Raw genomic sequence first — 27,308 nt, forward strand, 5'->3', positions numbered from 1 at the left:
TGCTAAAAACAGAAAGTAAACATCTGCTGTGGCCTCTTTGGAAGGTTCCTTTGAGTTAGTCTCTTGTTACAGAAAGCACTGTTAGTTGCCTGGATGACAATTAGATAGCAGCAGTTGCTGCGCTGCAAGCATTTCTCAGCTGATGTCTGTGTCAGCTTGGATATGTCTTGAAAGAATCACTTGCACAAGCACAAATGTCTCCTTTTTCTTCTGATGTTGTTCAGAAATCAGTTGAGGTCTCAGTTCTGATTTTGCTTGCTGGGTTATGGATTTGTTTTGTATTGTATGATATGTTATGTGGTGATCTAATTGGTTTGGAAGTAGAAATAATTTACAAGTCTCTTACCTCTTTCTTTGCTGACTCAAATAGTTTCCAGTTTATTGTGTCTCTTCAAATCTGTATCTAGTGTACACATCTCTGAATGAATTATTTTTTATATTTACCTTCAAAGAATATTTCCTCTTCTTTATACTTGCTTCTAATTTCTGTTAGTAGTAGGTATATGATTTTTTCTTCATTTGATTTACACATAAGACCCGTTGGGTAGGTTGGGAGAAGAAAATGGTATGCAAGTACAGAGAAATAATTTCATTAAGCTTTACTTTAATGCTTTATAACAGCTCTAGTGTCATAACAGCCATTTATCAGTGTGGAGAGGTTAGTTGGAGTACAGATGGAGCTCCATTTTACTAATCTGTATTAGGATGTATTAGAAAATGTCATAGAATCATAGAATGGTTTAGGTTGGAAGGAACCTCAAAGATCATCCAATTCCAGCCCCCCACCACAGGCAGGGACATCTCTCACTAGAACAGGTTGCTTAAGGCCTTATCTAACATAGCTTTGAACATCTCCAGGGAGGGAGCAGCCACAGCCTCCCTGGGCAACCTGTGCCAGTGCTTCACCACCCTTACTGGAAAGAACTTCTTCCTAATGTGTAGTTCAATCTCCTCTCTGCCAATTTAAACCCATTACTTCTCATCCTGTCAGTACAAGACCTTGTCAGTAGTCCCTCAGCCTTGCTGTAGGCCCCCTTCAGATACTGGAAGGCCACTCCAAGGTCTCCTCGAAGCCTTCTCTTCTCCAGGCTGAAGAGCCCCATCTGTTGTAGCCTGTCCTCATAGCAGAGTTGCTCCAGCCCTCTGATCATCTTCATGGCCTCCTCTGGATTCAGTCCAACAGACCTTGTGTTGGAGGCTCCAGAACTGCACACAGTACTCCAGGTAGGGTCTCAGGAGAGCAGAGTAAAGGGGGAGAATCCCTCCTTTGCCCTTCTGGCCACACTTCTTTTGCAGCAGCCCAGCACATGGTTGCTGTCTGAGCTGTGTGTGCATGGTGTCAGCTCATGTTGAGCTTTTCATCAACCAGGACCCCCAGGTCCTTTTCCTGAGTCAACTCAGCTGTTTCAGATGTAACAGCAAAAGAAACCTGGTGCAGGTGAAACTTCACATTCTGTTTTCTAGCAGAGACCTTCAACTGTTTTTCAGGTTGCATGTTTCTGAAGATATTTGGTCATAGGTTTTTAGAGGGCTGTAAATTCTTAAAACAGATTAAAGAGACAATCCAACCAAACAAACCCCTAAACTACACCAAGAACAAACAAACAGCACTCACCCCAACCACCAAAAAAAGCCACACTAAAATCTTATTCATCCTATGTATTTGACTGCTCTATGTAATCAGCTTAGGTTCTATTTCATTGGTGTGAACAAAAGCAGATCTAAAAACTTGTACAACTTTATATATAAAGTTAGGATGCTATTGTCTAGACTCTACAGTTTCAGTTGATTTCACCAAGAGTATTTGTGGTTTGGAAGCTTGTGTGAAGAAAATTACGTCTTTGAAACTGCTCCTGCCTCTGCTTTACATAGGCTTCAGTATTCCCATAGATTTGAAATGCTCATGTGTGACATGGTAAATAATGCTCTGAAGTGTCCTGTAGTTGAGAATTGGAGCTCCAGGTGGGGCTGTTTTGTGATGTGCACCAGATTTAAATGGAGACGCAGGCACTACCTCTTTTTCTTTAAGCTCCAAAATAAACCCCATAGAATCAACCAGGTTGGAAGAGACCTCCAAGATCATCCAGCCCAACCTAGCACCCAGCCCTAGCCAATCAACCAGACCTTGGCACTAAGTACCTCATCCAGGCTTTGCTTGAACACCTCCAGGCACAGTGACTCCACCACCTCCCTGGGCAGCCCATTCCAATGCCAATCACTCTCTCTGCCAACAACTTCCTCCTAACATCCAGCCTAGACCTCCCCTGGCACAACTTGAGACTGTGTCCCTTTGTTCTGTTGCTGGTTGCCTGGGAGAAGAGACCAACCCCACCTGGCTACAGCCTCCCTTCACGTAGTTGTAGACAGCAATGAGCTCTGCCCTGAGCCTCCTCTTCTGCAGGCTGCACACCCCCAGCTCCCTCAGCCTCTCTTCATAGGGTTTGTGTTCCAGGCCTCTCACCAGCCTTGTTGCCCTTCTCTCATTTTAAGCTCATCTCTATGGAATTTGCCAGCCTGTTTATCAGAGAAAGCAGCATTTATTACACTCATCCTGCTGTTTCCAGTGAGGTGACACAGTGACATATGATTGACTTAATTTTATCATGCATGTACTTGAAATGTGTCATTCACCAAGTATGATTTTGTCCCCAACTCACATCTAAATGAACTTTTTGATTGACTGATTCCCAAACTAGCATTTTATTTCTCCCTCCCCTATGATTTTGCAAACCATAGCAGATGTCACATGTTCTCATTGTCAGTGACAGTTTAGGCTTGTTGCTGTTCTCTGGCATGGGATGAATTAGATGATTTGCTGTGTGATTGTATCTGTGCTTTAAGAGAAGTTCAGTTATTTCTTGTAGATGGACAGCATGGTTGTTGTTAAATGCAGTCTTACCTTAGATTATGTGCAAGCTACCCTAAGAATACAGGACAGTGGCTGTCCTTTTGTTCTGCAAACACCACCAAAGTAATGATCCCCTGCCAGCAACTTGGGCAAGTGTCTGACTTGATGTTACTTCAGGATGTTGGGAGGCTGTCATCATTGCCACCCTCCTGCTTGAGAGTGTGTTCTAAAAGTGTGGGATCATAAATAGGTTTCAGATCAGCAATATGTTTTGAGACAGGTGCTTATCAAATGAGATCATAGAATGGTTTAAGGTGGAAGGGACCTCAAAGATCATCCAGTTCCAACCCCCTGCCATAGGCAGGGACACCTCCCACTAGAACAGGTTGCTCAAGGCCTCATCTAACCTGGCTTTGGACACCTCCAGGGAGGGAGCATCTGCAGCCTTCCTGGACAATCTGTGCCAGTGTTTCACCACCCTCACTGTAAAGAACTTCTTACTTAAATGTATCCATATTAATAATAGAAAAAGAGGAATATATGGGTTTATTTCTTTAGTTTGAGTGGTTGGTAGTCATTCAGCCTGGGTATTAGAAAGAAAATCTTTACAGTGAGGGTGACAAGACACTGGTTGCTCAGGGAGGTTGTGGGTGCTGCCTCCCTGGAAGCGTTTAAGGGCAGGATGGATGAGACCTTGAGCAACCTGGTAGAGTAGAAGAGGTTTAATTGGATTAAAAGGGACCTTCAGTGGGCATCTTGTCCAACCTCTCTGCAGTGAGCAGAGACACCTCTGACTATATCAGTCTGCCCTGGGCCGCATCAGATCTGGCCTTGAATGTATCCAGGGATGGGGCCTCAACTATATATGTAGACAACCAGTTCCAGTATTGCACCACCCTCCTTGTAAAGAACTTCCTCCTTATGTCCAACCTAAATTTACCTTGCTCCACTTTAAAGCCATTGCCCCTCATCTTAGCCCTATAAACCCTTCTTAAGGAGTCCTTCCTCAGCCTTCCCAGATCAGATATGGCAGTGGGGTTGAGTCTAGATGACCTTCAAGATCTCTTTCAGCCTAAACCATTCTATGATTTTACTACATAAAACTGTATGAATTTGTTCTTAATGAACTTTCTCCTCATACTTTTAAGTACATGCTCAGTCCACTTTTCCTGGGTGTTCAGTGCAAGGTGAAGTACTTGACATTTTGAAACAGCTGTTACTTCATGTATTGAGTTCATAATTATCTTGAACATCATTCCAAATGAGAAAACTAATTGTAAGAACATAGAGAGTTGATAATAATGAGATAGTTTGACACTTGAACTCATTTCCAAGACTAATGGTGCATGACACCTTGTGTATGCTCTTCCTACAAATACTTGAAACCCCTTAAGTTGGAAGAGGCTCCCAAGGCTCATCAAGTCCCATTCCTGCCTCCACACAGGACAGCCTAAAAATTAACCATGCATCTCAGAGCATTGTCCAAATGCTTCTTAAACTGAGACAGGCAGCTTATGTCATTCATACAATAGAAATACTATGTAGGAGAAACAATCAAGTAGACACAGATTAAAAACCACAAAGAATTACACTGCTTAGAGGGAGAAAAGAGATTTACCTGTTGTTTACACTGTAAAATCAATCAAGTTGTTTTCAGGCATGGAGCCCACTGATGTGTTGAGATTGCAGTACTTCTATGAACTGTTCCTGCAACTTCAAAAACAGGAGGCTTGGTTGTCCCAAGTCTTTGTATTTGCATCTAATTGAGAAACCAAAATTGTCTTCCTTCAAAACCTTCTAGTTTTGTTGTTGTGGCTTTTCTCTCTTAAGCATACACAACTTCATTGATGGAACAATGTGTATTTGAAGATGAAATTGAGACAAATAGGGCAGTTCTACTGAGTTTGGATGCCTTCTAGCAGTCTTTGTATTGCATTCCTATTAAAACACTGATTAGTGTGCACATTTTTGAGTTTTGCCTGCATTTAGGATTTTGTGAAGCAGTATCTGGTAATAAAGAGAGAAAAGCAAGGAAGGTTGCATTAAGTCCAAATTCTCCAGAATCATATAATCAGTGAATGGTCTGGCTTGGAAGGGACCTCCAAAGGTCACCTAGTCCAAACTGCCCCCTCTGCAGCCAGAAGGGACATCGTCAACTAGACTGCTGTGTACAACTACCTGAGGGGTGGTTGTGGCCAGGGGGAGGTTGCTCTCCTCTCAGGTGGCCAGCACCAGAACGAGAGGACACAGCCTCAAGCTACACCAAGGGAAATATAGGCTCGAGGTGAGGAGAAAGTTCTTCCCTGAGAGAGTCATTGGACACTGGAATGGGCTGCCCGGGGAGGTGGTGGAGTTGCCGTCCCTGGAGCTGTTCAAGGCAAGATTGGACGTGGCACTTGGTGCCATGGTCTAGCCTTGAGCTCTGTGGCAAAGGGTTGGACTTGATGGTCTGTGAGGTCTCTTCCAACCTTGGTGATACTGTGATACTTTGAAATTGCCCAGAGCCTTGTCGAGGCTCACCTTGAGTATCTCCAGGGACAGGGCTTCAAAAACCTCTCTGGGCAACCTTCTCCAGAGTTCCACCAGCCTTGTGGTAAAGAACCTGTTGCTAACATCCAATCTAAATCTGTTCTCTAGTTTGAAATCATTACCCCTCATCCTATCACTACAGGCCTCTCTCACTTAAAGTCCTAACCTCTTCCACATCTGTACAGCTTAGCCTTTTCTGCCTCCATTCCCCAGCTGTTGTACTGCTCTTGAACATCAAATGCTTTCTTTACTAATGTTACCTCTTGGACAACATTTTGGTAAGGCAAAGGAAAATCCCTGGCTGTCATCACATTGTTTGAAACACTTTGGTCTAGCCTTGAGCTCTGTGGTAAAGGGTTGGACTTGATGATCTGTGAGGTCTCTTCCAACCCTGATGATACTGTTATACTTCAGATCCCAGAGGGGGTTGAGATACCAGAATAAGCATTGAAATCCTCTGTCTCCAATGCTAAAGGGGTCCTTGGCTGATCTGGTATCTTCTCAGAAGGTAGCCTCATTTCAGTTTGTGGCGTTCATTTCTTGCTTGACCTTTTGCCTTTTTAACTTTCTCTTTTCTCTCTGGGTTGATGGGTTTTTTTTTTCTCTATGGATTGATTATTTTCATAGCTGATTTTTGTCTGCTGAACAAAAGAAAAACATTACTTGTTTTATACTGTTGTGGAACCAAAAAACCTGAATTTACAGCACAGCAACTGACACCTCTGTGGTCTCAGAATAATTTGGTATGGGTTTGGGGCGAGTGGTTCTGCTGCTGCTGTGCATTTTTAAAAGAGGCTCAGAGCCATGTGGTATGACTGATGAATTCAGTGTGTTGTAAAACTTAAAATTCTCCCAGTGCTGCATACAAAATGCATTTAATCCCAAACCCTAGCAACAAGCAGTGTGATTGAAACAGCACTGCCTCCCATCTCTTTATTTGGATGCAGTGGATGAAAGAGCGTTTTGCTACGCTTTTCCTCTTGACTTGACAATGTATGGGAGGTTTAACACTGGTTTTAACTATTGATGGTCTTACTCTGAACAGTAACAGATGCATTAGTCCATTAGTTTTCTGTCCTAACCCTTTAAAGATTGCTTGCTCACTTGATGGTCTGCCTTGATGTTTGACTTTCTGACAGCAGCTGGGCAGAAGGCGTGGTAGCTGAGCATCATTCCTGTGATGCTGGTTAGGTCTGTGGTTGCCTATAGCTGAAGTCTTTCTCTGATTAGATGCAGATACTGAAAGTAAGAAATCTGGTGGAAAATTTCAGCTGATAGAACTTTTACTTGTAGGTGCTACATGTGGCACCTTGAAAGGCTTGGATCTTTTCCCAGTGCTGAACAGTTCCTTACAGAAGTAGATGTGTCACCCTGAGATCAAGGTCACTCCTCACTTGAAAATCAAGGCCTGGCCACTGCTTTGAAATTGTGAAATGGAAAGTACTGCTTGTAAATAAATGACTCTCAGCTATTCCCAGTATTCCTTTTACTGGGACACAAGGGAAAGGGGACTAAACCTGTCCCAAGGCTCCCACACCTTGTGTGTCCTGTTTTCCTTAAAGGCTGCTCTCACTGCAGCCCTTGCCACTCAGTATTGGTTTTCTCATCAGTCTTTATGCCTGCTGCATCCCATTTCTTCCCTGGGCAGTTCTCAGGCCTCCACTGCTCTGACCTTCAAGAGTCCCTTCCAGCCTATTGCATTCTGTGTGACTCTGTGATTCTTTGGGAGAGGTGCTGTGCTTCTCTGTGTATCCTCCCATCTCTGAAATTCATTCTTCTATTACCTATCCTTACTAATTTTCTGTTTCACTGGTGAAGAGTTGAAGTGTTCAGCATGGCATGGAAAAATTTCAGTTTGAAAGTAAATTTCTGGCTTGCTTGCTTCCATTGCCCTGGAGGAGGTTGTTTGGTTTGAGGGAGGTTTTATGCACCTGGAGTGGTGCTGTTAGATTTCAGACAAAGTAAATGGAGCTGGGATTTCAGATACATTTCCAAAATATTAAATCAGTGTCAAGATTGAAGTCACTCTGTTTGAATTCTGCTATGGATACTCCTTGTCCTGCCTCTGATGTCTTGCCCCTGAATTCCTATAGAGTGTTTACTACTAAGGCTTGCTTCTCTTACCATAATCTTGTCACGATCACTGAGAGAACTTCATCCACAGCACCTGTCTTGAAAAGTCTGCTACTTCTCCATCTGTTCCAAAATCTCATCTTCCACACCCACCCTTTCCTCCCAGCACCTTTCTGGAGCTAATAGTGCAACTGGTGTTAAAACCCCATGCATTTGTTTCCTTGGGACTGAGACTGTTCTGATTGAAGCTTGATTACAAATATCTGTGCCCTTACCTCTGGGAGCTTTGTTTTAAGCTCTTACAAATTTATTTTTGCCTTTGATTGTAAAATTAAGGATGGCAGTGAAAAACAACTTGCTTTTTTTCAGAAGTAAGAAAAAAGAATAACATCCTAACTTCTCTTGGCTGAGTATATCAAAGGATAGTTCACATGAACACTGCTAAGCTTGTAATAAATGCAGTGCTGGCTCAAATAGGTGGCCTGAGTTGCTGACTCAGTTTGCATTTTGGACTACCAGTGCAGATGGCAGCTTCAGGGATAACTTTTCCCCAGAAATGGGAAAACAAGCATGAGGGAGATACTTAAAATCAAATTTCCTGACTGTTGGTGTCTGTGGTATTCATAGAATCAACCACTTTGGAAGAGACCTCCAAGATCATCCAGGCCAACCTAGCACCCAGCCCTAGCCAGTCAACCAGACCATGGCACTAAGTGCCTCATCCAGGCTTTGCTTGAACACCTCCAGGGACAGTGACTCCACCACCTCCCTGGGCAGCCCATTCCAATGCCAATCACTCTCTCTGCCAACAACTTCCTCCTAACATCCAGCCTAGACCTCCCCCGGCACAACTTGAGGCTGTGTCCCCTTGTTCTGTTGCTGGTTGCCTGGCAAAAGAGACCAACCCCCACTTGGTTGCAAACTCCCTACACATAGTTGTAGACAGCAATGTGGTCTGCCTTGAGCCTACTCCTCTCCAGGCTGCACACCCCCAGCTCCCTCAGCCTCTCCTCACAGGGCTGTGCTCCAGGCCCCTCACCAGCTTTGTTGCCCTTCTCTGGACACGTTCCAGCACCTCAACATCTCTCTTGAATTGAGGAGCCCAGAACTGGACACAGTACTCAAGGTGTGGCCTGACCAGTGCTGAGTACAGGGGCAGAAGAACCTCCCTTGTCCTGCTGGCCACACTGTTCCTGATCCAGGCCAGGATGCCATTGGCTTTCTTGGCCACCTGGGCACACTGCTGGCTCATCTTCAGCTGCTATCTACCAGTACCCCCAGGTCCCTTTCTTCCTGGCTGCTCTCCAGCCACTCTGTCACCAGCCTGTAGTGCTGCTTGTGGATGTTATGACCAAAGTGCAGAACCCTGCACTTGGTCTTGTTCACTCTCATCCCATTGGCCTCTGCCCACCCATCCAGCCTGTCTAGGTCCCTCTGCAGGGCTCTCCTGCCCTCCAACAGATCAACACCTGCTCCCAGCTTGGTGTCATCTGCAAACTTACTGATGCTGGACTCAATCCCCTTGTCCAGATCATCAATAAAGATATTGAACAAGGCTTCAAATTCATCAAACAAGTTTCAGTTGCACTAAAACATTGACCCTTTGCCTGTGTGTCAAGGATGGAAGGCTGCATTTATTGATTATAGAACAAGAACATTGTTCCCTCTTTTTTGGTTTACCAAACATTAGACTGTTTCCTTTCATGGGTAGCCCATAAGATCTTGGGATGGCTGTGTGTAAGGAGCAGCTTTGTTGGCTGGTGTAGCATATGTTTCCCTTCTCCAGCAGTTAAGTGATAGTTCTTGAGGTGCTATGTTCTCTTGGATGCTTATGTAAAATACAATCTGTCATTCAAAATACACAATAAACCACCAGCAAGAGTGAAAAGATGCAATTCTTCTAGTGATGAAAAGAAAACCTATCACCTCCCCTCTAAATACTGGAAATCAGGACAGTTGGCAGTGCCACCTGTTAGTAGCAGTGTCTACCAAGAGGCTGTACCTTTGCCACAGACCCAAACTTCAGCTCCTCCTGAGTCACATCTGTCTGACAAAATATCAGTTATGGGTGGTGATTTTTAGTGAAAAAAGCAGACAGTTTATAGCCTTTCTCTGTAAATACATTTTGAAATCACAGAATCATAGAATCAAGCAGGAAAAGGCAATCAGTTTGTGAGACCTGTTCTGGAGTTTGTGTCTATTGCCCTGTGTCTTATCACAGGGCATCACCAAAAAGAAACTAGCACCTTGCTCTTGATACCCTCCCATCAAATACTTGTAAGGACAAATAAGACCTCCTTTCAGTCAAATAAGACCTCCTTTCAGTCTTTCCTTTCCCTCTTATGTATTAGATTTGGTCTCTGAAGCTATATTAGATATAAGTCAATCACAAGAACTCTCCAGAATAAAGTAAAATTGCTTTTTTTCAAGTGCAATAAAATCCTGACACACTACAGACAAGCAGGTATCCTTCTTCCTATTGAGTATCTAAGCTGAGCTATCCCATCACTGATATTGTAGAAGGAATTTTCCCTGAGAATAAATCAAATTTTCTGGCTCTGTACATAGACAAAGAAAGCTCAAAAATTGGACTGTTAAATCTTTGTCAAAACCCCAAAGTGCTTAGGATTTACTTTCCCCTTTGAAGTGTATACTTCAGAAATCAATATTTTCCTCTTCTGCTTGATAGTTTGACTTCCTGGCTTGTGAAGTTGTACTTGATTGATTTTTAACTTGAAATAGTGCAGTTTTGTCATGTACACAGCTATCTTTGAAATTTGGCACGTGTGGAATTAAGATAACCGTAGAAGTCAACGTGGAATCAAATTAAAAGCAGCTTTATTGGCACTGTTGTAAAGCTCAGGGCAGACTGATGTCTCTTGCCTTCCAAAGTCAGTTTTGTAGGGAGATGTTGTACCTTCACACTGCTGTTTTCCCCAGCCTTTTGAGGTCAAGACTTTAATTTGAAATCCACCCTGTAGAATGACACTTGGAAAGCTGTTTCTGTGCTTTGCAGGTTGCTTTCTGTGTATAGAGAACATCAGCAAGCCTTTTAATGTCCCCTTCAGATAGCTTTATCTTCTAGTACTCCTCTCATCTGATCTCTCCAAGTGGCTGCTTGTGTTCCTGATGTGCTGCAGTGTGATTGTGGACAGATTCAATCTTCTTTCAGGCCTCTCTGAATGGGAAATGCTTCATTGCTTTGTCTAAGTGTTGTGAGGCTTCAGTGCTTTGTCTAAACGTTGTGGGATTCCTAGAAGTCATAAACAGACTCAGTGAAGTCTGGAGTGACATCCTTCAGACCTTAGCAGTTTAACTGGGATTTTACTTGTGGTTATAAAATTCCATGAGCAAACAAACTTCTTATTTATATTGAAGTGACACAGATGTTATCACGACTGTTCTGTTAGTGGCTAGGTAAGTAGCAATCAGACAAGAGGGAATGGACTTAGGTCCATTACTCATATTGAAGTGACACAGTTTTTGACATGACTATTTTGTTCATGGTTGGGTAACTACCTGTAAGAATAGAGGAAATGGTCTATTTGCCAGGGGAGATTCAGATTGGATACTAGCTAAAAAATCTTTACTGAGAGAGCAGTGAGGCTTTAGAACAGGCTGCCCAGGGCAGTGGTAGAGAGTTGCCACTTCTGGAGGTGTTCAAGCATGGTGTAGATGTGGTGTTTCAGGATACAGTTTAGTGTGCTCATGGTAGTTGGGTTACAGTTGGACTCAATGATCTTAAAGGTCTTTTCCAGCCTTAATGATTCTATGTAGTCAGAGAATTTACCACGTTGGAAAAGACCTTTGAGATTGAGTCCAACCTATCACCCAACACCTTCTAATTAACTAAACTATGGCACTAAGTGCCTCATCCAGTCTCCTTTTAAACATCTCCAGGGATGGTGACTCCACCATCTCCTTGGGCAGACCATTCCAATGGCAAATCACTCTTTCTGTGAAGAACTTCTTCCTAACATCCAGGCTAAAAAGCTTTGTATGAAAGGCTTTTGACTTCATCTAATCTGATGACCGTAATTTCAGTTTAGGATGTGGCTAATCATCCTTTCTCCTTTTCTTTCTACCTCAGAGTTAAATATTGGATGACTTTCTTCTCAAAACAGAGATGCCAACAGTCGGAAAATAATTTTGAGGTGAAAAGAGAAGTGCCAGGCACAGTAACAAGCTGTTTCACAAGAGCACAGGCTGTCTGTGGTGCCTGTGAAAATGGTATAGAATCATAGAATCAGCCAGGTTGACAGAGACATCCAAGCTCATCCAATCCAACCTAGCACCCCGCCCTAGCCGATCAACTAGATCATGACACGAAGTTCCCCATCCTGTCTTTTTCTGAACACCTCCAGGGATGGTGACTCCACCACCTCCCTGGGCAGCCCATTCCAATGCCAATCACTCTCTCTGCCAACAACTTCCTCCCAACATCCAGCCTAGACCTCCCCTAGCACATCTTGAGACTGTGTCCCCTTGTTCTGTTGCTGGTTGCCTGGCAGAAGAATCCAACCCCCACCTGGCTACAGCCTCCCTTCAGGTAGTTGTAGACAGCAATGAGGTCTGCCCTAAGCCTCCTCTTCTGCAGGCTGCACACCCCCAGCTCTCTCAGCCTCTCCTCACAGGGCTGTGCTCCAGGCCCCTCACCAGCTTTGTCACCTTTCTCTGGACACATTCCAGTACCTCAACATCTCTCTTGAATTGAGGAGCCCAGAACTGGACACAGTACTTAGGCTGTGACTAACAGGGATGCCTCTTTAAAGGGTGTGTTTTTCTGGTAGCTCTGTTTCCTTGTAATCAAATTGAAAGAGTCACAGTCTCACAGTATTATCAGGGTTGGAAGAGACCTCACAGATCATCAAGTCCAACCCTTTACCACAGAGCTCAAGGCTAGACCATGGCACCAAGTGCCACGTCCAATCCTGCCTTGAACAGCTCCAGGGACGGCGACTCCACCACCTCCCCGGGCAGCCCATTCCAGTGTCCAATGACTCTCTCAGTGAAGAACTTTCTCCTCACCTCCAGCCTAAATTTCCTCTGGCGCAGCTTGAGGCTGCGTCCTCTTGTTCTGGTACTGGCCACCTGAGAGAAGAGAGCAACCTCCCCCTGGCCACAACCACCCCTCAGTCTTGGTGAAGAATTTCTGGTAGTTGTCCCTATTCCTTTTCCCTCACATTCTCTTCTTTTCATTCTTTTTGTTGCCCTGGACTTAACGTTATCATTCTGGTTGTCTTGCCAAGGCTTCACAACTAACTGCTACTGTGGAGTGCCCTTCTACCAAGCAGGTCACAACAATAGCAATGCCATCACTAAATACATCTTGATAGCATCTCCACTACTTTCATTGCTATTCTGTGCAGTCAGGTATGTGACCTTGTTAATATCTTTTCATTTTCTCTCACATAATGCTTTTCTTCTGAATTTCTTTGGCTTTTTTGAAGGCTTTCTGTAGCACTGTTGAGTGCCTTGGTCACACAGGTGGCATACTGATGAGTTCATTCAAAGTAACTAATGGTAACCTAGATTTGCAGGACTCCTTGCTTTTCAGCAGGACTGGGATATTTTAAGACTTTTGGCATAAGGATATTCATTTTACTTTTTGGAATGAAGTTTGTATGAAATCAGACTCTTGCAATAGCTTGGAAGATAATTTTGGCCAAAAAAAAATATATCACAGAATGATTTAGGTTGGAAGGGACCTCAAAGATGATCTAATTCCAACCCCCCACCATAAGCAGAGACACCTTCCACAAGAACAGGTCACTCAAGGCCTCATCCAACCTGGCCTTGAACACCTCCGGTCAAGGAGCATCCACAACCTTCTTGGGCAACTTGTTTATGATTTTTATACTTACTTAATGTAATGGTCTTGTGATCTTTGCTGTTAGTCATATGTATTTAAGCATGTCATGGTTTAAGCTGGAAGAGGATAGATTTAGACTGGATGGTAGAAAGAAGTTCTTGCCAGTCAGGGTGGAGAGACACTGGAACAGGATGCCCAGGGAGGTTGTGGATGCCCTCTCCCTTGAGGTGTTCAAGGCCAGGCTGGACAAGGTTTTTAGCAACCTGGTCTAGTGGAAGACCTCTATGCCTGTGGTAGGGAGGTTGGAATTAGATGATCTTTAAGGTCTCTTCTGACCCAAAGCATTCTGTGATTTGATGTAGTGTGTGAATTTCGATGTTGATTGGATTATAGTTGATATGTCCTGCTCTGTCAGGGAGCTTGGACTCGATGGTCTCCCTGGGTCCCTTCCAACCCCTAACATCCTGTGATAGTCTTGTATCAGAATTGGGACAGGGATTTGAAATGGTCTCATCTCTGTAGGAGTCACTTTAGTGAGCTCATCTCTCACCAAATAAACTCTGAGGCATGCCACCCCATTACTCTCAGGATAAAAGACCCAAGTGTGTCAGCAGCATAAATGTGGTGCAGCCAGATCTGAACCACCTTTAGATCTCTGCTGTGATGTCACTTGTCAGCATTACTGAGGTCACAGAACAGCCCCAGTCAGTGCAGCTGCCTCTTGTGCAGATCTCTTGTAAAGTATTGATCATGTACCACAGAAGAGTGATTTTTGGCTTGGCCATCATCCTCTTTGCCATCTCTTCCCCCAGATATGCACTGATTTGAAGGAATGATGTTAAGGCATTGGAGGTAGAGGATATTGAAGTAATACCAGTGTGGTGGGTTGAAAATTAACTCACCAGACCAGCTCAGAAGGTTTGAAAGCAAAATGAAGCTGTCTTTTACAAACAGGCTAACATCTCAAAGCATAAAATGCAATGTATATATACAAAATACATTTACATATCTTTATACTTCTTTACAACTCAGAAATAACACCAAGACCCCCTCAAATTTTTCCCCTATCCCTCTAGACAAAGGAACAGCTCTCCCCCAGGAGAAATAAGCCCCCACTGCTGCTATTTTAACCATAAACAAGAGTTGCATCCAAAGTCAAAGCAATACAAAAGCATCAGAGCAGAGAAGAAAAAAAGGAAAGAATAATTTGTGCAGCTTAAATATAAACCCAGAAAGTGAACAGAATGGTGTGGGCTTTTCTGTTTTTCACCCAATCTCCTGTTTTATTTACATTTAATTGTTTATTTTTTTCCCTATGCAATGTCCTGGTGATTTTCCTCACTCTTTTTTATCATTTAGAACCAGACTAGAGAGTTTTAAACCACTACCACCACAACCATCAAACTCTGGTGGTAGGTCATGATGGGCCAATGGTTTTGTCTAGACATTGCTGAATTCCCAACTGTTTTACAGAGGACTGCAGCAGCTCTGCTATGAGGACAGACTGAAAGAGTTCAGTCTGGAGAAGAGGAGGCTCCCAGGTGACCTTCTTGTGGCCTTTCAGTATCTGAAGGGGGCCTACAAAAAAATCTGGGGGAGGACTTTTCAGGCTATCAGGTAGTGACAGGACTGGAGGGAATGAAGCAAAGCTGGAGATGGGTAGGTTCAGGCTGGAGGTGAGGAGGAAGTTGTTCATCATGAGAGTGGTGAGAGCCTGGAATGGGTTTCCCAGGGAGGTGGTTGAGGCTCCATCCGTGGAGGTGTTTAAGGCCAGGCTGGATGAGGCTGTGGACAGCCTGCTCTAGGGTACGGTGTCCCTGGCCATGGCAGGGAGGTTGGAACTAGATGATCCTTGTGGTCCCTTCCAACCCCTGACTGATTCTGTGTTTCTGTGTGATGTATTACATTGTGTTTCTTTTAAATTGAATGGAACTTAACAAAAATATGTAGATTTTCTTAGCCCAAGGTGACCTAATATACTACATTGATTTTTTTTCCTCTCCCATTCCTTATAACATCTTGACTTTGTCACCTTTAGACTCCCTCTGTGATGTGTTGTGGGTGTGTAGCTTACTACACATCTTTATTTTGCTGCACATGAGTTCTGAGGGCACTTTGGGGGTTAACATTCATGATTAAGCTCACCAGGAGCTTGCAGATTCCCAGCTCACAGGTATTGTGATGAGTATGTTCACTCATGTGGTCCTAGTAAGCATCTTGTGTGTCCTCCTTGCTTTGTAGTAGAAGCAGTTAATTAAACAGGGTTGCATTTACTTGCACAAGCTGTTGAAAGCTGCTGGGGGATGGGTTACAAGTGGTGTCCCTGAAGGTTCTGTACTGGGACCAGTGCGGTTCAGTATCTTCATCAATAATATAGACAGCAAGACTGAGTGCAGGTGATACCAAGCTGAGTGGTGTGGTTGGTAAGACTGAAGGACAAGATGCCATCTGGAGGGACCTGGACAGGCTGGAGAGGTGGGCTGCAGCTACAGCAGCATGGCCAGCAGATTGAGAGGTGCATTTGCCACCCTGCTCTGCTTTGAGACCTCACATCACAAAGATGACCAGAGGCCTGCAGCACCTCTCCTATGAATACAGGCTGAAATAATCAGCTTTTTACCCTGCAGGACCTTACAGCAACATTTCAATATGTGAAAGGGACCTCCAGGAAAGCTGGAGAAGGATTGGTTAGAAGGGCTTGTAGTGATAGGATAAGGGGCAATGATTTGAAACTGGAGCAGGATAGATTTAGGTTGGATATAAGGAGGAAGTTCTTTACAAGGAGAATGCTGAAATACTGGAACAAGTTGCCCAGGGATGTGATTGAGGCCCTATTCCTGGATGAGACTTGATGTGGCCCTAGGCAGCCTGATCCACCTGGAGGTGCTTCTGCTCACCGCAGACTTACCCAGGCACAGGATGATTTTTGTAGTACACTCTTTTCACCTGTGCTGTTTATCCCTGTCCAGGCTCCACGTGCAGCATCAGTCTGTTTGTCCACTGATGTGGAGCTGTCAGCTGCCCCCTGCTGTGTTACAGCATGCAGATGGATGCTGTAACTCCTACACATGCAGATGGATGGGTCTGCTACAACAGCTGCGTTAGGCACTGTGATGTTTTGGGTGTTACCCATGCCTCCCCCCTTTGGAAATCACCCAGACTGGACTCAGCTGGCTCTGGAAATTGAATGAAGCTTTATATTTACAGCTTAGCAGATATTCACAATATATATACAGAAATGTACAGTTAAAAGGTAATATAGAAATACAACTCCCCTCCCAGAAACCTGAGTCATAGAATCAACCAGGCCAACCTAGCACCCAGCCCTAGCCAGTCAACTAGACCATGGCACTAAATACCTCATCCAGTCTTTCCTTGAACACCTCCAGGGATGGTGACTCCACCCAGGAGGGGCTCCCAACCACCCTTCCAGTTTCCCCCACCCCTCTCTGCCTTACCCCAGACGTTGCCCTGTGCACAAGAAAGACGGAGGGTTGGCCAGGGGAGTTAGGAAGCAGGTGGATTAATCAGAGAGATGGCAGGTTAGGTTAGAGAGAGAAAAGTGCAGCCCACAGCCCAGACAGAGAGCGTCTCCCAGCCGCACTTATCTGTGTTTGGATTCTTGTTCTTGTACATCTCAGCAAGCCTATGAGTGCAGTAGACGTCTCCATTGTTTCCTCCTCACAACCTGTAATCTAGTTCTTCTCACCAAAACATTCTGGCTAGCTTCAAACTAGCACAGGCACTAGGAATGAACACATTTCTCCAGCAGGCACTAGAAGCAAAGTGGGAAAAGCAGATTTGGTTAAGAATTTGTTTTGAAGTTCCATTGATGGCATGGACCTGTTGTGGTTTGTGATTGAGCTCCTTTGCTGTCATTCTGCTTCTGTAATACACAACCAGCATCTTAGATCAAGTTTATTCTAAAAACCACACAAAAACATGGCCTCTGGGCTGGGGAAGAAAAGTTCTGCATGAAAGCACAGGAACTTGTGCTTTTTGTTTTCTCCTCCAGTCACAACAAGGTAATTGCTGGAGATGTGGTTTCTTGTTCAGCTTCACAAACATTGCCAGAGCAGGTTTTGAGTGTGAGCAAGACTCCAGCAGAGAGCTGCTAATGAATGAGATCCTCTCATTTTTCCAGGAAGCTTTAAATCTTCCCTGTTGCTGATGAAGTAGCTGAGTTATGTAAGCATCAAACTCTTAACACAGCAAGACATCAAGGCCCTTGCCTAAAGCTGCATTTTAGGGTTTTGTCCAAAAGAGCAAACTGCTAACATACTGCCAGGGTTTGGCTAGAAGCTAAGTTAGCAGGACTTGCTGTGTTGACTGATAAATACTAGGCTGCTCCTGTCTGATTTGTTTTCCTTTGAGATAGCTGAAGGCAGAGATGGCTCTCAAATTGCCCAGTCTGTTCTGGACAGCATGGGTGAAGGGTCTGTGCTTAGGGACCATTTGCTAGCAGCCACCATACCCTTTTGTCTGTCTGTTTTGGTTTTATTCTATTACTTTCAACACGTGCCCTAAACCAGGCAAACAGTAGAAACTTGGCAGGTTTGGTGCCTGGCTGGTTTACTTCTAACCAAAGTTTTGAGGATGGTGTATCACACATTCTGAAAGAATTTCCACTGCTGCTCTACAACTGCAAGAGGAAGTTGCACTGCCTCCAGCTTCACAAGAGCCTAATTACCATGTCCTTCGGAAGAGCATCTGTAGGGCTGTGAATGAAGGAGCTGTAGCCAAACCAACCCTTTTGGAGAGATTCCTCCACCTTCCTGGTCCTCACATTCGGTTTCTGTTGCAAAGCCCTACCCAGCCTTTCTTCATTTTAATATCCTTCAAAGCAAACAACCCTTTTGAGCCTGCTGCCCGTTAATGAAGCAGCCAGGTTGGATTGCCTGGCTTGCAGCAGAGGTGATTCTCCTAAAGGCTATCACAGGTTTTCCCTAATTAGCGATAAAAGGAAAACCACTGTGCTCTTGATTGAGTTTCTGACCTGAAAATGATGGGAAAATAGGAACTGGGGGAGGAGTTAAATCTTCCTCCCACTCCCTTGACACTTTATTGAAAGCCTGCCATCCCCTCTGATGAACTCATCAATCACAGAAACATTGACCCTAGATTTTGGGGCAGAGAGAAGTATGAAATGCTTAGCTTAACAAGACAAACAAAGCAAAGAACCCAAAATCCCATACCCCAGCAAAGAAGGACATCTGTTTCTAACTTCAGCTTTTTATTTTTTTTTTTATCTTTTCATTTTTTTTCCTTTTCTTTCTTTTTTTTTTTTTTTCTTTTTTTTTTTTTTCTGTTGGTAAATCTCCCAGACAACAGCAGTTCTGTAGAGAGTTTAAATATGAAGGAATGGCAGGACGGGCTAAGGGCACTTCTACCGAACATTAACATCAACTTTGGTGGACTGCCCAATGCTTCTTCCCCCTCCAACGCCAACCACAGTGTACCAACGTCCAACACTGCCACCACCGACAGCCTGAGTTGGGACAGCCCTGGCAGCTGGATGGACCCTGCAATCATCACAGGTAATCGTTTCTCACTCCTTCAGCTCGGCTGGCAAACCATCAGAGGGGTGTTTGGCACAAACTCAGGAACACCTGGAGGAAAGAAAATGGTCAGGATGCGGTGGTCTCTTCCAGCTTCCATCCACAAACACCTCGAGAGTCCAGGAAACTTGTGTGGAACCTCCTAGGTTGTAACCAAGTGTCACTTAGGCCTTTGCAGTGCATGCCCAGGACCTCTGCAGGCAGTCAGGTGGATCAGTGCCTATCTACAGGGTCAATGTTAGGTGTCCCTTCTGCTGGATGGCAGGTCCGGTACGTGCGCCGCTGCTCCTGAGGTACTGAAGGCATTCACTGGACTGTGTTATTCAAAAAGGGACATACTCCACTTGTTTATAAAGCTCTCTTTTATAAGGCTGTCTGGTTGTGTTTCACTGGCAGAGAGGCTGAAGCATGACTCAAGTAGGCAGAGTAGGAGGTGAAGCATGCAGCGTGCTGGTAGCTCGGTGTGATGAGGTCAGGTCAGCAGGGATGTGCTCCTTCTGCAGGATGTTTGAGAGGAAAATGTGTGATCTCTGAAGTGCTCTGAGGGGGAGCTTTCTCCTCTCTGGATTTAATGTTAAATGTTTTGTGGGCAAGCTAATTTCATGTAATAATATAAAATGCATTCTCTGTACAAACTAATCCTGTTTTCTCACCGGTGCTTTTTGTTAGGTTAAATTGACCTCCTTCCTGCTCAGCTTATTGCTTCAGCTCTGATTTGCCTGTATCCCTGTTTTTTCTTCTCTTCATAGGTATCCCAGCCTCCACAGGAAACAGTTTAGACACCCTTCAAGATGACAATCCTCCACATTGGCTAAAATCTCTCCAGGCCCTCACAGAGGTGGACGGCCCCAGTGCAGCACCATCACAGACCCACCACAGTAACCCCTTCGGCACACAGATCCCTCTGCACAGAGCCAGTTGGAATCCCTACTCTCCTCCTTCGAACCCCACCAGCTTCCATTCTCCACCTCCAGGCTTTCAGACAGCCTTCAGACCTCCCAGCAAAACCCCCACAGATCTACTACAGAGCTCAGCGCTGGATCGTCATTAGGAAAGGAGGAAAAAGGAAAACAAAAAAGGAAAAGGAAAAGAAAACCCAAAACGTTAGAAATGCAGGAAGTGTCCCACCCTGACTCCTCCCCGTACCCACCTACTGTTCCTTGTCATATCTTTCTGAAGAATCCAGTTCCTGATCAAACCTCTTCCCCCCACCCCAGATGCAATGCCATCACAGGGTCACAACCACATCTTTTTGTTGAGTTTCTGCTGAGCCTGAGGTGTTTGGATTACACTGTTGGATATAGTTTCTAACCAGTCTAAGAGGGGGGAGAAAAAACAAAAGGAGAGGAAAAAAAAATGAGAGAGAGAGAGAGGAAATCAAAATGCAGTTTCAATGCTTAAGGAGAATATTTCTGTCTTGTGTGTTTTGCACATGAGTATTTGAGCCTAGTGGAAAAGTGTCAGTCTGCAGCAGGGGGAGAAAAAGGCAATGCCAGAACAAAATGCAGAACCAGGAGGCAAGGATTTCATTTCAGTGAGGTTTCTGAACATGTGGGGCAGGCAGTGACCTAAGCATTTATTTTGCATTCAGTGTGGCACTACACAGGAAATTGCTGTGTTAGGTTGTTTTGGGGAGGGTTTTTTGTTGTTGTTGTTATTTTGTTTTGAGAAGGGGATTTTTTTTTTACTCTCAGGCAGTTTGCCATGAAGTGTGTTGAAAGACAAACCACTTAGAGCTCTGAGTAACTGACACATTGCTAAAGAATGGTTTAAAGAAGGAAGAGTAAGAGATAGATTTTGTTTTCCTTTCATTTTGGCTTTAGGAAACTTTACTGTTTTAAAAGTATTCACAGATTTAATACCTAGCATATACATAATATAAGCAGCTGAAACACGAGTGATACTTCAGTTCTTTCTGTCTCCTCTGTCAGGCTCTCTCTCTCTCTTTTAGGTTTTTTTTCCTTCTTTATTTTTTTCTCCCCCTCCCCTCTTTTGGAAACAAAACCAATTCACCTGATTTTGGGAGCACTCTGGGATAGCACTGCATTGGGGCCACATGATCACCATCAGGAGCAACCTCTGACCTCCTCTGCCTGCAGCTTTTACTTAACCCTGTAGTTTCTGGACGTTTGTGCAGTATTGAAAAGACAGGATTTAAAAAAAAAAAAAGAAATAAATAAAAGGAAAAAAAAAAAGGCAAAACCAGATAAATAAACATGGATATAACCTGACTCTAAAACTAAAACCAAGGAAATGTACCTCTTTCTTCAGAATTAAAACTAAAAATCTTAAATAAAACAGGAAACTTGATGATGACTTCATGTTTGCCTTTTTGTTGTTTGGCTTCTTGTAGAGCTTGGGAGTTTTCCTTGCTGCTGCTGGTAAAATGGTGGTGGTGAATGGTGATGTTTTGGGGTTTTCCCCCCAGTTCATCTAAACTGCAGCTGATTTGTCAGGGTAATGCTGCTGTGTGTGGTGGTTGCTGTATTGAAAGGTGGGAGAAGCAGTTTAACTGTCAGGACTTCAAATAGAAATTGTGGTCAGCAGGAGCAGGGAGGTCATTCTGCCCCTATACTCTGCACTGGTTAGACCACACCTTGAGTACTGTGTTCAGTTCTGGGCCCCCAAGTTTAGGAGGGACATTGAGATGCTTGAGCACAGCCCTACAAGGAGAGGCTGAGGGAGCTGGGATTGGTTAGCTTGGAGAAGAGGAGGCTCAGGGGAGACCTTATTGCTGTCTGCAACTACCTCAAGGGTGGTTGTGGCCAGGAGGAGGTTGCTCTCTTCTCTCAGGTGGCCAGCACCAGAACGAGAGGACACAGCCTCAAGCTATGCCAGGGAAAATTTAGACTTGAGGTGAGGAGAAAGTTCTTCACTGAGAGAGTCATTGGACACTGGAATGGGCTGCCCGGGGAGGTGGTGGAGTCGCCGTCCCTGGAGCTGTTCAAGGCAGGATTGGACGTGGCACTTGGTGCCATGGTCTAGCCTTGAGCTCTGTGGTAAAGGGTTGGACTTGATGATCTGTGAGGTCTCTTCCAACCTTGGTGATACTGTGATACTTCATGTTTTGAAAGGGATTCTCTTCACCCATGGCAATAGCTAGAGACTTGGCTGTCTCTACCCTTGAAAAACTGAAGCATGGAAAACTGGCTTATACTCTCTGATTTAAATGCCATGGCACTTGGGACAGATGGCATGCTGAAGGCATGGCAGAGGAGTCTCGTTACAACTCCTTGTTTCTGTCAGCATCCTCTCTGAAAGCTGTAAAATGTCAGCCCTGCAGAGCAGGGGATGAAAGGCTCTTAACCTACAGAAGGCATCCAGCAAGCTCTTAGACCTCCAGACAAGAGATATTTAAACCCAGAAACCTTGTGACAGGGGGGCTGGCTTGGTTGTAGGTGATGAGGATGGCAGAAAGAGCTGCCTATGCAGAAGAATTTCATATCTGGTATGACCTGTGTAGTTCAGGTTGACTGCCCTCCTAAAATCTTTGCTGCTGGCAGGAACAAGGAAGGGCATTCACACCCTTGGGCTGTGGGTGTGTAACAGGAGAGGCAAGCGTTGAGTGTGCAGAAAGTGACTCTAAATACTTTGCTTTGTAACATGTCACCTCTTGGTGATTGCTGCTTCTGCTCTTCTCTTACCTGTGCTGCCATTTGGTGTTGTGTTCACAGGCTGCATGCACTGTTTCTGGGCAGGCATTGTTGCTGCAGGTCACTGGTGTGCCCTGGTTACTTAGGTGAATGTGTGTGCCCTTTGGCAGCACTCCTCTGCAAAGCAAGCTGGTTTTGTCACCTGGTCAGCCCTTCTTATAGAATCATAGAATCAACCAGGTTGGAAGAGACCTCCAAGATCATCCAGTCCAACCTAGCACCCAGCCCTATCCAATCAACCAGACCATGGCACTAAGTGCCTCATCCAGGCTTTTCTTGAAGACCCCCAGGGACGGTGCCTCCACCACCTCCCTGGGCAGCCCATTCCAATGCCAATCACTCTCTCTGTGAAGAACTTCTTCCTAATATCCAGCCTATACCTACCCTGGCACAACTTGAGACTGTGTCCCCTTGCTCTATTGCTGGTTGCCTGGGAGAAGAGGCCACCCCCACCTGGCTACAATGCCCTTTCAGGTAGTTGTAGACAGTAATAAGGTCACCCCTGAGCCTCCTCTTCTCCAGGCTAAACAGGCCCAGCTCCCTCAACCTCTCCTCATAGGATTTGTGCTCCAGGCCCCTCACCAGCTTCGTTGCCCTTCTCTGGACATGTTCCAGCACCTCAATATCCTTCTTGAATTGAGGGGCCCAGAACTGGACACAGTACTTGTGCGATCCCTCACTGTAACTGCTGGTGTAGAGCAGTGCTGCCTGCTGGGACTGCAGGTCCTCTCCCGCTGTAGTGGCTGCTGCTGTCCCTGGCACTGGGATGCAGCCCAGCACAAACAGTCTGCTGGAAGTGCTGGTGAGGATGCAAGAGGCTTTTTTCCTTTTCTCTCCTTCCCCAGCTGTTAGACATGTTTTGACCTTTATTTCTCTCTTGGGAGGATGCCTTTCCTGACCCTGAAAATGAGCAAGCCACTTGCAGCAGCTGTAGTTGATTCCAATGTACCACAGCTGCTGCCTTTGGTTCTTGTTCCATCTCTTTGTCACAGATTAGGATGTGCTGAGCAAAACCTGTGCCCATGGTCTGCTACCAATAGAAAATAGGTTTCAGCTGCTCACTTAGTCCCTCTGCCATACAGCAGCCTGTGTGCTTGGCCTTCTGACAAGCCTTCTAGCCTTCAGGAAAAGGTTTGCAGCTAGGATGATGTTTTTATGGTGCTGGCTCCCCAAAAAAGACTTCTTGGTGAGTAACACTGGTGTTAGATCTTCAGAGTATGTTGGTGTTCTGGGGATCTGGGAGTGCAGCTTCTGTCTTTCTTAGCCTAGTTTATCTACTGGCTGATGCTGATCCTGCGTCCTGTCCAGTCAGGGAGCAACTTGATGTTTCACTCTGTTCAGCTGTGTGGAGCTTCAGCTGGTTTCTCCTGAGGTTTTTGTTGTTAATGAAGCCTCCCTCTGGTAAGCAATTCTGTACAGGAACCTTTATTGAAAGGAGAGCATCCATCTGTGTGTGACCATCCCAGTCTGGTGGTGGTTTATGGATTCTTGCAGCTCTTCCTTGCCTTAAGCATAGAACAGTGCTTGACTGCTCTGAGCCAGCACTAGCAGTGCATTTGATAGGTGGTGTCTGGTGGAGAGAATTTGAAGGAAGGGTGGGCCAGTCTCCTACACAAGGTATTTGGGGAAGTGAGTGCTGCCTTAGCTGAGTCTGTTGGTATGAGATGTGTTGTCAAAGAATTCTCAGCTCAAGGTGGGGGCAGTGTTGTCAGGCTGGTCCTGATGGCTCCTGGCTGCTCTTGTTTGTTTGCTTTGGAGTATTTTTTCTTTAATGCCTAATAAAAGCCTGAGATGTCTTCGGATTACAGCAAGTAATAAATGTTTACAAACACCTGAGGGCAAGTCAGGAGTTGGGGGACAGGCTCTGCTCGCTTGGTCCCTGAGATAGGACAAGGAGCAAGGAGTATAAGTTGTAGCGCAGGAGGTTCTGCCTCAACACAAGGGGGAGCTTCTTTACTGTAAGGGTCCCAGAGCACTGGCACAGGCTGCCCAGAGAGGTTGTGGAGTCTCCTTCTCTAGAGACTTTCAAGGCCTGTCTGGATGTGTTCCTCTGTGATCTGTGCTAGATTGTATGGTCCTGCTCTGGCTCCCTTCTGTGACTGTGTGAAGTGGTGTAGCCTCGGTGTGCTTTGATTTACATGTGAGGACACTGTGTATGAGCAAGGCCTTAATCTTCCCTTCTGGGGTTTGCCTTCACTCTGTGCTTGCCACTTTTATCACAGGCTCACAGAATGCTGTGTTGGAAGGGACCCCAAGGATCACCTGGTCCAACCTTTCTGGGTGATAATGTAGGTTAAATGAGCTGGGCCAGCACCATGTCAAGCTGAGTCTTAAGACTGCCCAATGTAGGAGAATCCACCACTTCTCTTGGGAGATGATTCCAGCATCCAACTGTTCTAATTCTTCTGGAGCCCAGTGGGGGTCTCCCCACGGGTAATTTGTACCCACTACCCTTTGGCTTTTCCAAAGGTGACTCCAGGGGAGTCTCCAGCTGCTGTTGTGTGGAAAAGTGGAGGCTTCTGAGAGCAGCCAGGGAGAAAGGGACCTGGGGGTACTGGTAGAGAGTAGCTGAAGATGAGCCAGCAGTGTGCCCAGGGAGCCAGGAGAGCCAATGGCATCCTGGCCTGGATCAGGAGCGGTGTGGCCAGCAGGACAAGGGAGGTTATTCTGCCCCTGTACTCTGCACTGCTCAGGCCACCCCTGGAGTGCTGTGTCCAGTTCTGGGCCCCTCAATTCAAGAGCTGTTGAGGTGCTGGAAGGTGTCCAGAGAAGAGCAACAAAGCTGGTGAGGGGCCTGGAGCACAGCCTGTGAGGAGAGGCTGAGGGAGCTGGGGGTGTGCAACCTGCAGCAGAGGAGGCTCAGGGCAGAGCTCATTGCTGCCTACAACTACCTGAAGGGAGGCTGTAGCCAGGTGGGTTTGATCTCTTCTGCCAGGCAACCAGCAACAGAACAAGGGGACACAGTCTCAAGTTGTGCCAGGGGAGGTCTAGGCTGGATGTTAGGAGGAAGTTTTTGCCTGAGAGAGTGATTGGCATTGGAATGGGCTGCCCAGGGAGGCAGAGGAGTCATTGTCCCTGAGGATGTTCAAGCAAAGCCTGGCTGAGGCACTTAGTGCCATGATCTAGTTGCTGGACAGGGCTGGGTGCTAGGTTGGCCTGGATGATCTTGGATGTTTCTTCCAACCTGGTTGACTTTATGATTCTAATTGGATAGGCAAAGTCTCATTCTCATCCTTTTCAGTTTTTTTCAGTGGTGTTTGTTGTTGTTTTGCTTGGTTGTTGGTTTTGGGGGTTGTTTTGGTTTTCCCATTTCCTCATTTAACAAGCCTGGGTGGGCAGTCTCATGAGCATCTGGGAGGGGGGCAAAGAACAATTTCCCTTGAAGCAGGATTATTCCCCTCCCTGTTGGGCTTGGCTGGAAGAAAAAGGAGAAGAAAAAGGTCAGGTTAGGATGTGAGCTGAAGGGAAGTACAGAACAGCTCCTGTTTTTCTTGTCCTTTCTACAACTGCAGTTGCCTAAGGAAGATCAAAGGTTTTTTCCTTCTCATAGGGCAGTTGTTTGTAAATGGCCACTGCAAGAGATCTGCAGAACCCCTTCCTCCTGCTGCCTTCCCCCAAAACACACTTCTCCATAGCTTGGCAATGGTGAAGAGATGACACAGGAGGTGGCATGGGGAGAGAAGATTCCTTTATTATTGCTGTTACTAGAAATAGGAAGAACAGTGTCCCAAGCCCTCTGTGTAGGGAGAAGCAGAAATGGTTTCCAGACATCCACTAGCAGTGGGTTCTAGACCAGCACAAAAAAGTGCTACCTTGCATCTTTTTAAGGCTTCTTTCCCTGCAGCCTGCCAGCAGCTCACCAATAAGCCTCCTGAGATACCAGCAGCATCTCTATCTGCAGGTGGTGCCTTGTTACTCAACCAGCCCCACATGCCCAGGCTGTGCCAAGCGTGCTGTGGTGGCACAGCTCTGTCTTGCAGTGTACAGCAGGGCTGAGGTGTTCTGAAGCTGCTTGGCCAGGAAGAAACTCTTTACAGTGAAGGTGGTGAGACACTGGAACAGGTTGGCCTGGGCAGTTGTAGATGACTTCTCCCTGGAGGTGTTCAAGGCTAGGATGGATGAGGCCTTGAGCAACCTGGTTCAGTGGAAGATGTCCCTGCCTATTATGGTGGGGAGGTTGGAACCAGGTGGGAACTTAGAAGTCCCTTCCAACTCCACCCCATTCTCTGATTCAGATGTGCTTGGTCCTTTGTATTAAACAAATAGACATTTTCCTCCTAGCTCTGGCTGTCTTTGCACACTGTTCCTGTATCTTGCAAGGCCAAGGCCTTTATATCTCAGCTTACATTCAAGTGTGATGAATTGTAAATGCTTCCAAATATCCAGTGACATAGATTCCTTGTTCCTGGTCAAGGGCTGCCTTTGCCCTCAGTCTTTAAAAGGAGTGCTGAGCAGAAAAGTCAGACTCCTGGGTTTCAAACTTAGCAGTCTGCACAGTCTGCTGAGCCTAAGGGTTAAGCTGGAGCTGCTCAGGCTTGGGTTTATGCAATTCACCAAAATGAGCAATTAAGAAGCTTGTCACCCAGAAACTCCTATTTGAAATGTACACTTCTGGACATGGAAGGGGACACTGAAGGATTATCCCAAACACAGCCTTTCAAGGGGAGGTGTCAGATTTTCTCCATTTGGAGACCCAGGTGCAGGAATTGGCTCCTGTGAAATTCTTCCCTGAGCTCTGCAGCGTTTCAAGGAATCACAGTATCACAGAATCCATGATGCTAAAAGAATAAAAGGGGGGGAGGAGAGGGAAGAAAGTCAAGTGGCAGGCTGAATTT

At 45.5% G+C, this 27,308-nt stretch overlaps 1 protein-coding gene across 3 annotated transcripts in view; it reads left to right on the plus strand.

The window, feature by feature from the left end:
- CNOT4 (CCR4-NOT transcription complex subunit 4) overlaps window positions 1-21,141 on the plus strand; it is a 92,938-nt gene extending 71,797 nt beyond the window's left edge. For 2 of the 3 annotated variants that reach the window (XM_064155018.1, XM_064155019.1), the window contains exons 11-12: window positions 18,587-18,799; window positions 19,570-21,141. In XM_064155018.1, the coding sequence (XP_064011088.1) occupies window positions 18,587-18,799; window positions 19,570-19,871 (515 nt within the window). In that variant the 3' untranslated portion in view covers window positions 19,872-21,141. The remainder of the gene's footprint in view (window positions 1-18,586; window positions 18,800-19,569) is intronic. The other variant, XM_064155020.1, reaches the window with a different exon arrangement.
- The last annotated feature ends 6,167 nt before the right edge of the window (window positions 21,142-27,308 follow it).

Source organism: Pogoniulus pusillus, chromosome 15 (genome assembly GCF_015220805.1).
Source record: "Pogoniulus pusillus isolate bPogPus1 chromosome 15, bPogPus1.pri, whole genome shotgun sequence".
Lineage (NCBI taxonomy): Eukaryota > Metazoa > Chordata > Aves > Piciformes > Lybiidae > Pogoniulus > Pogoniulus pusillus.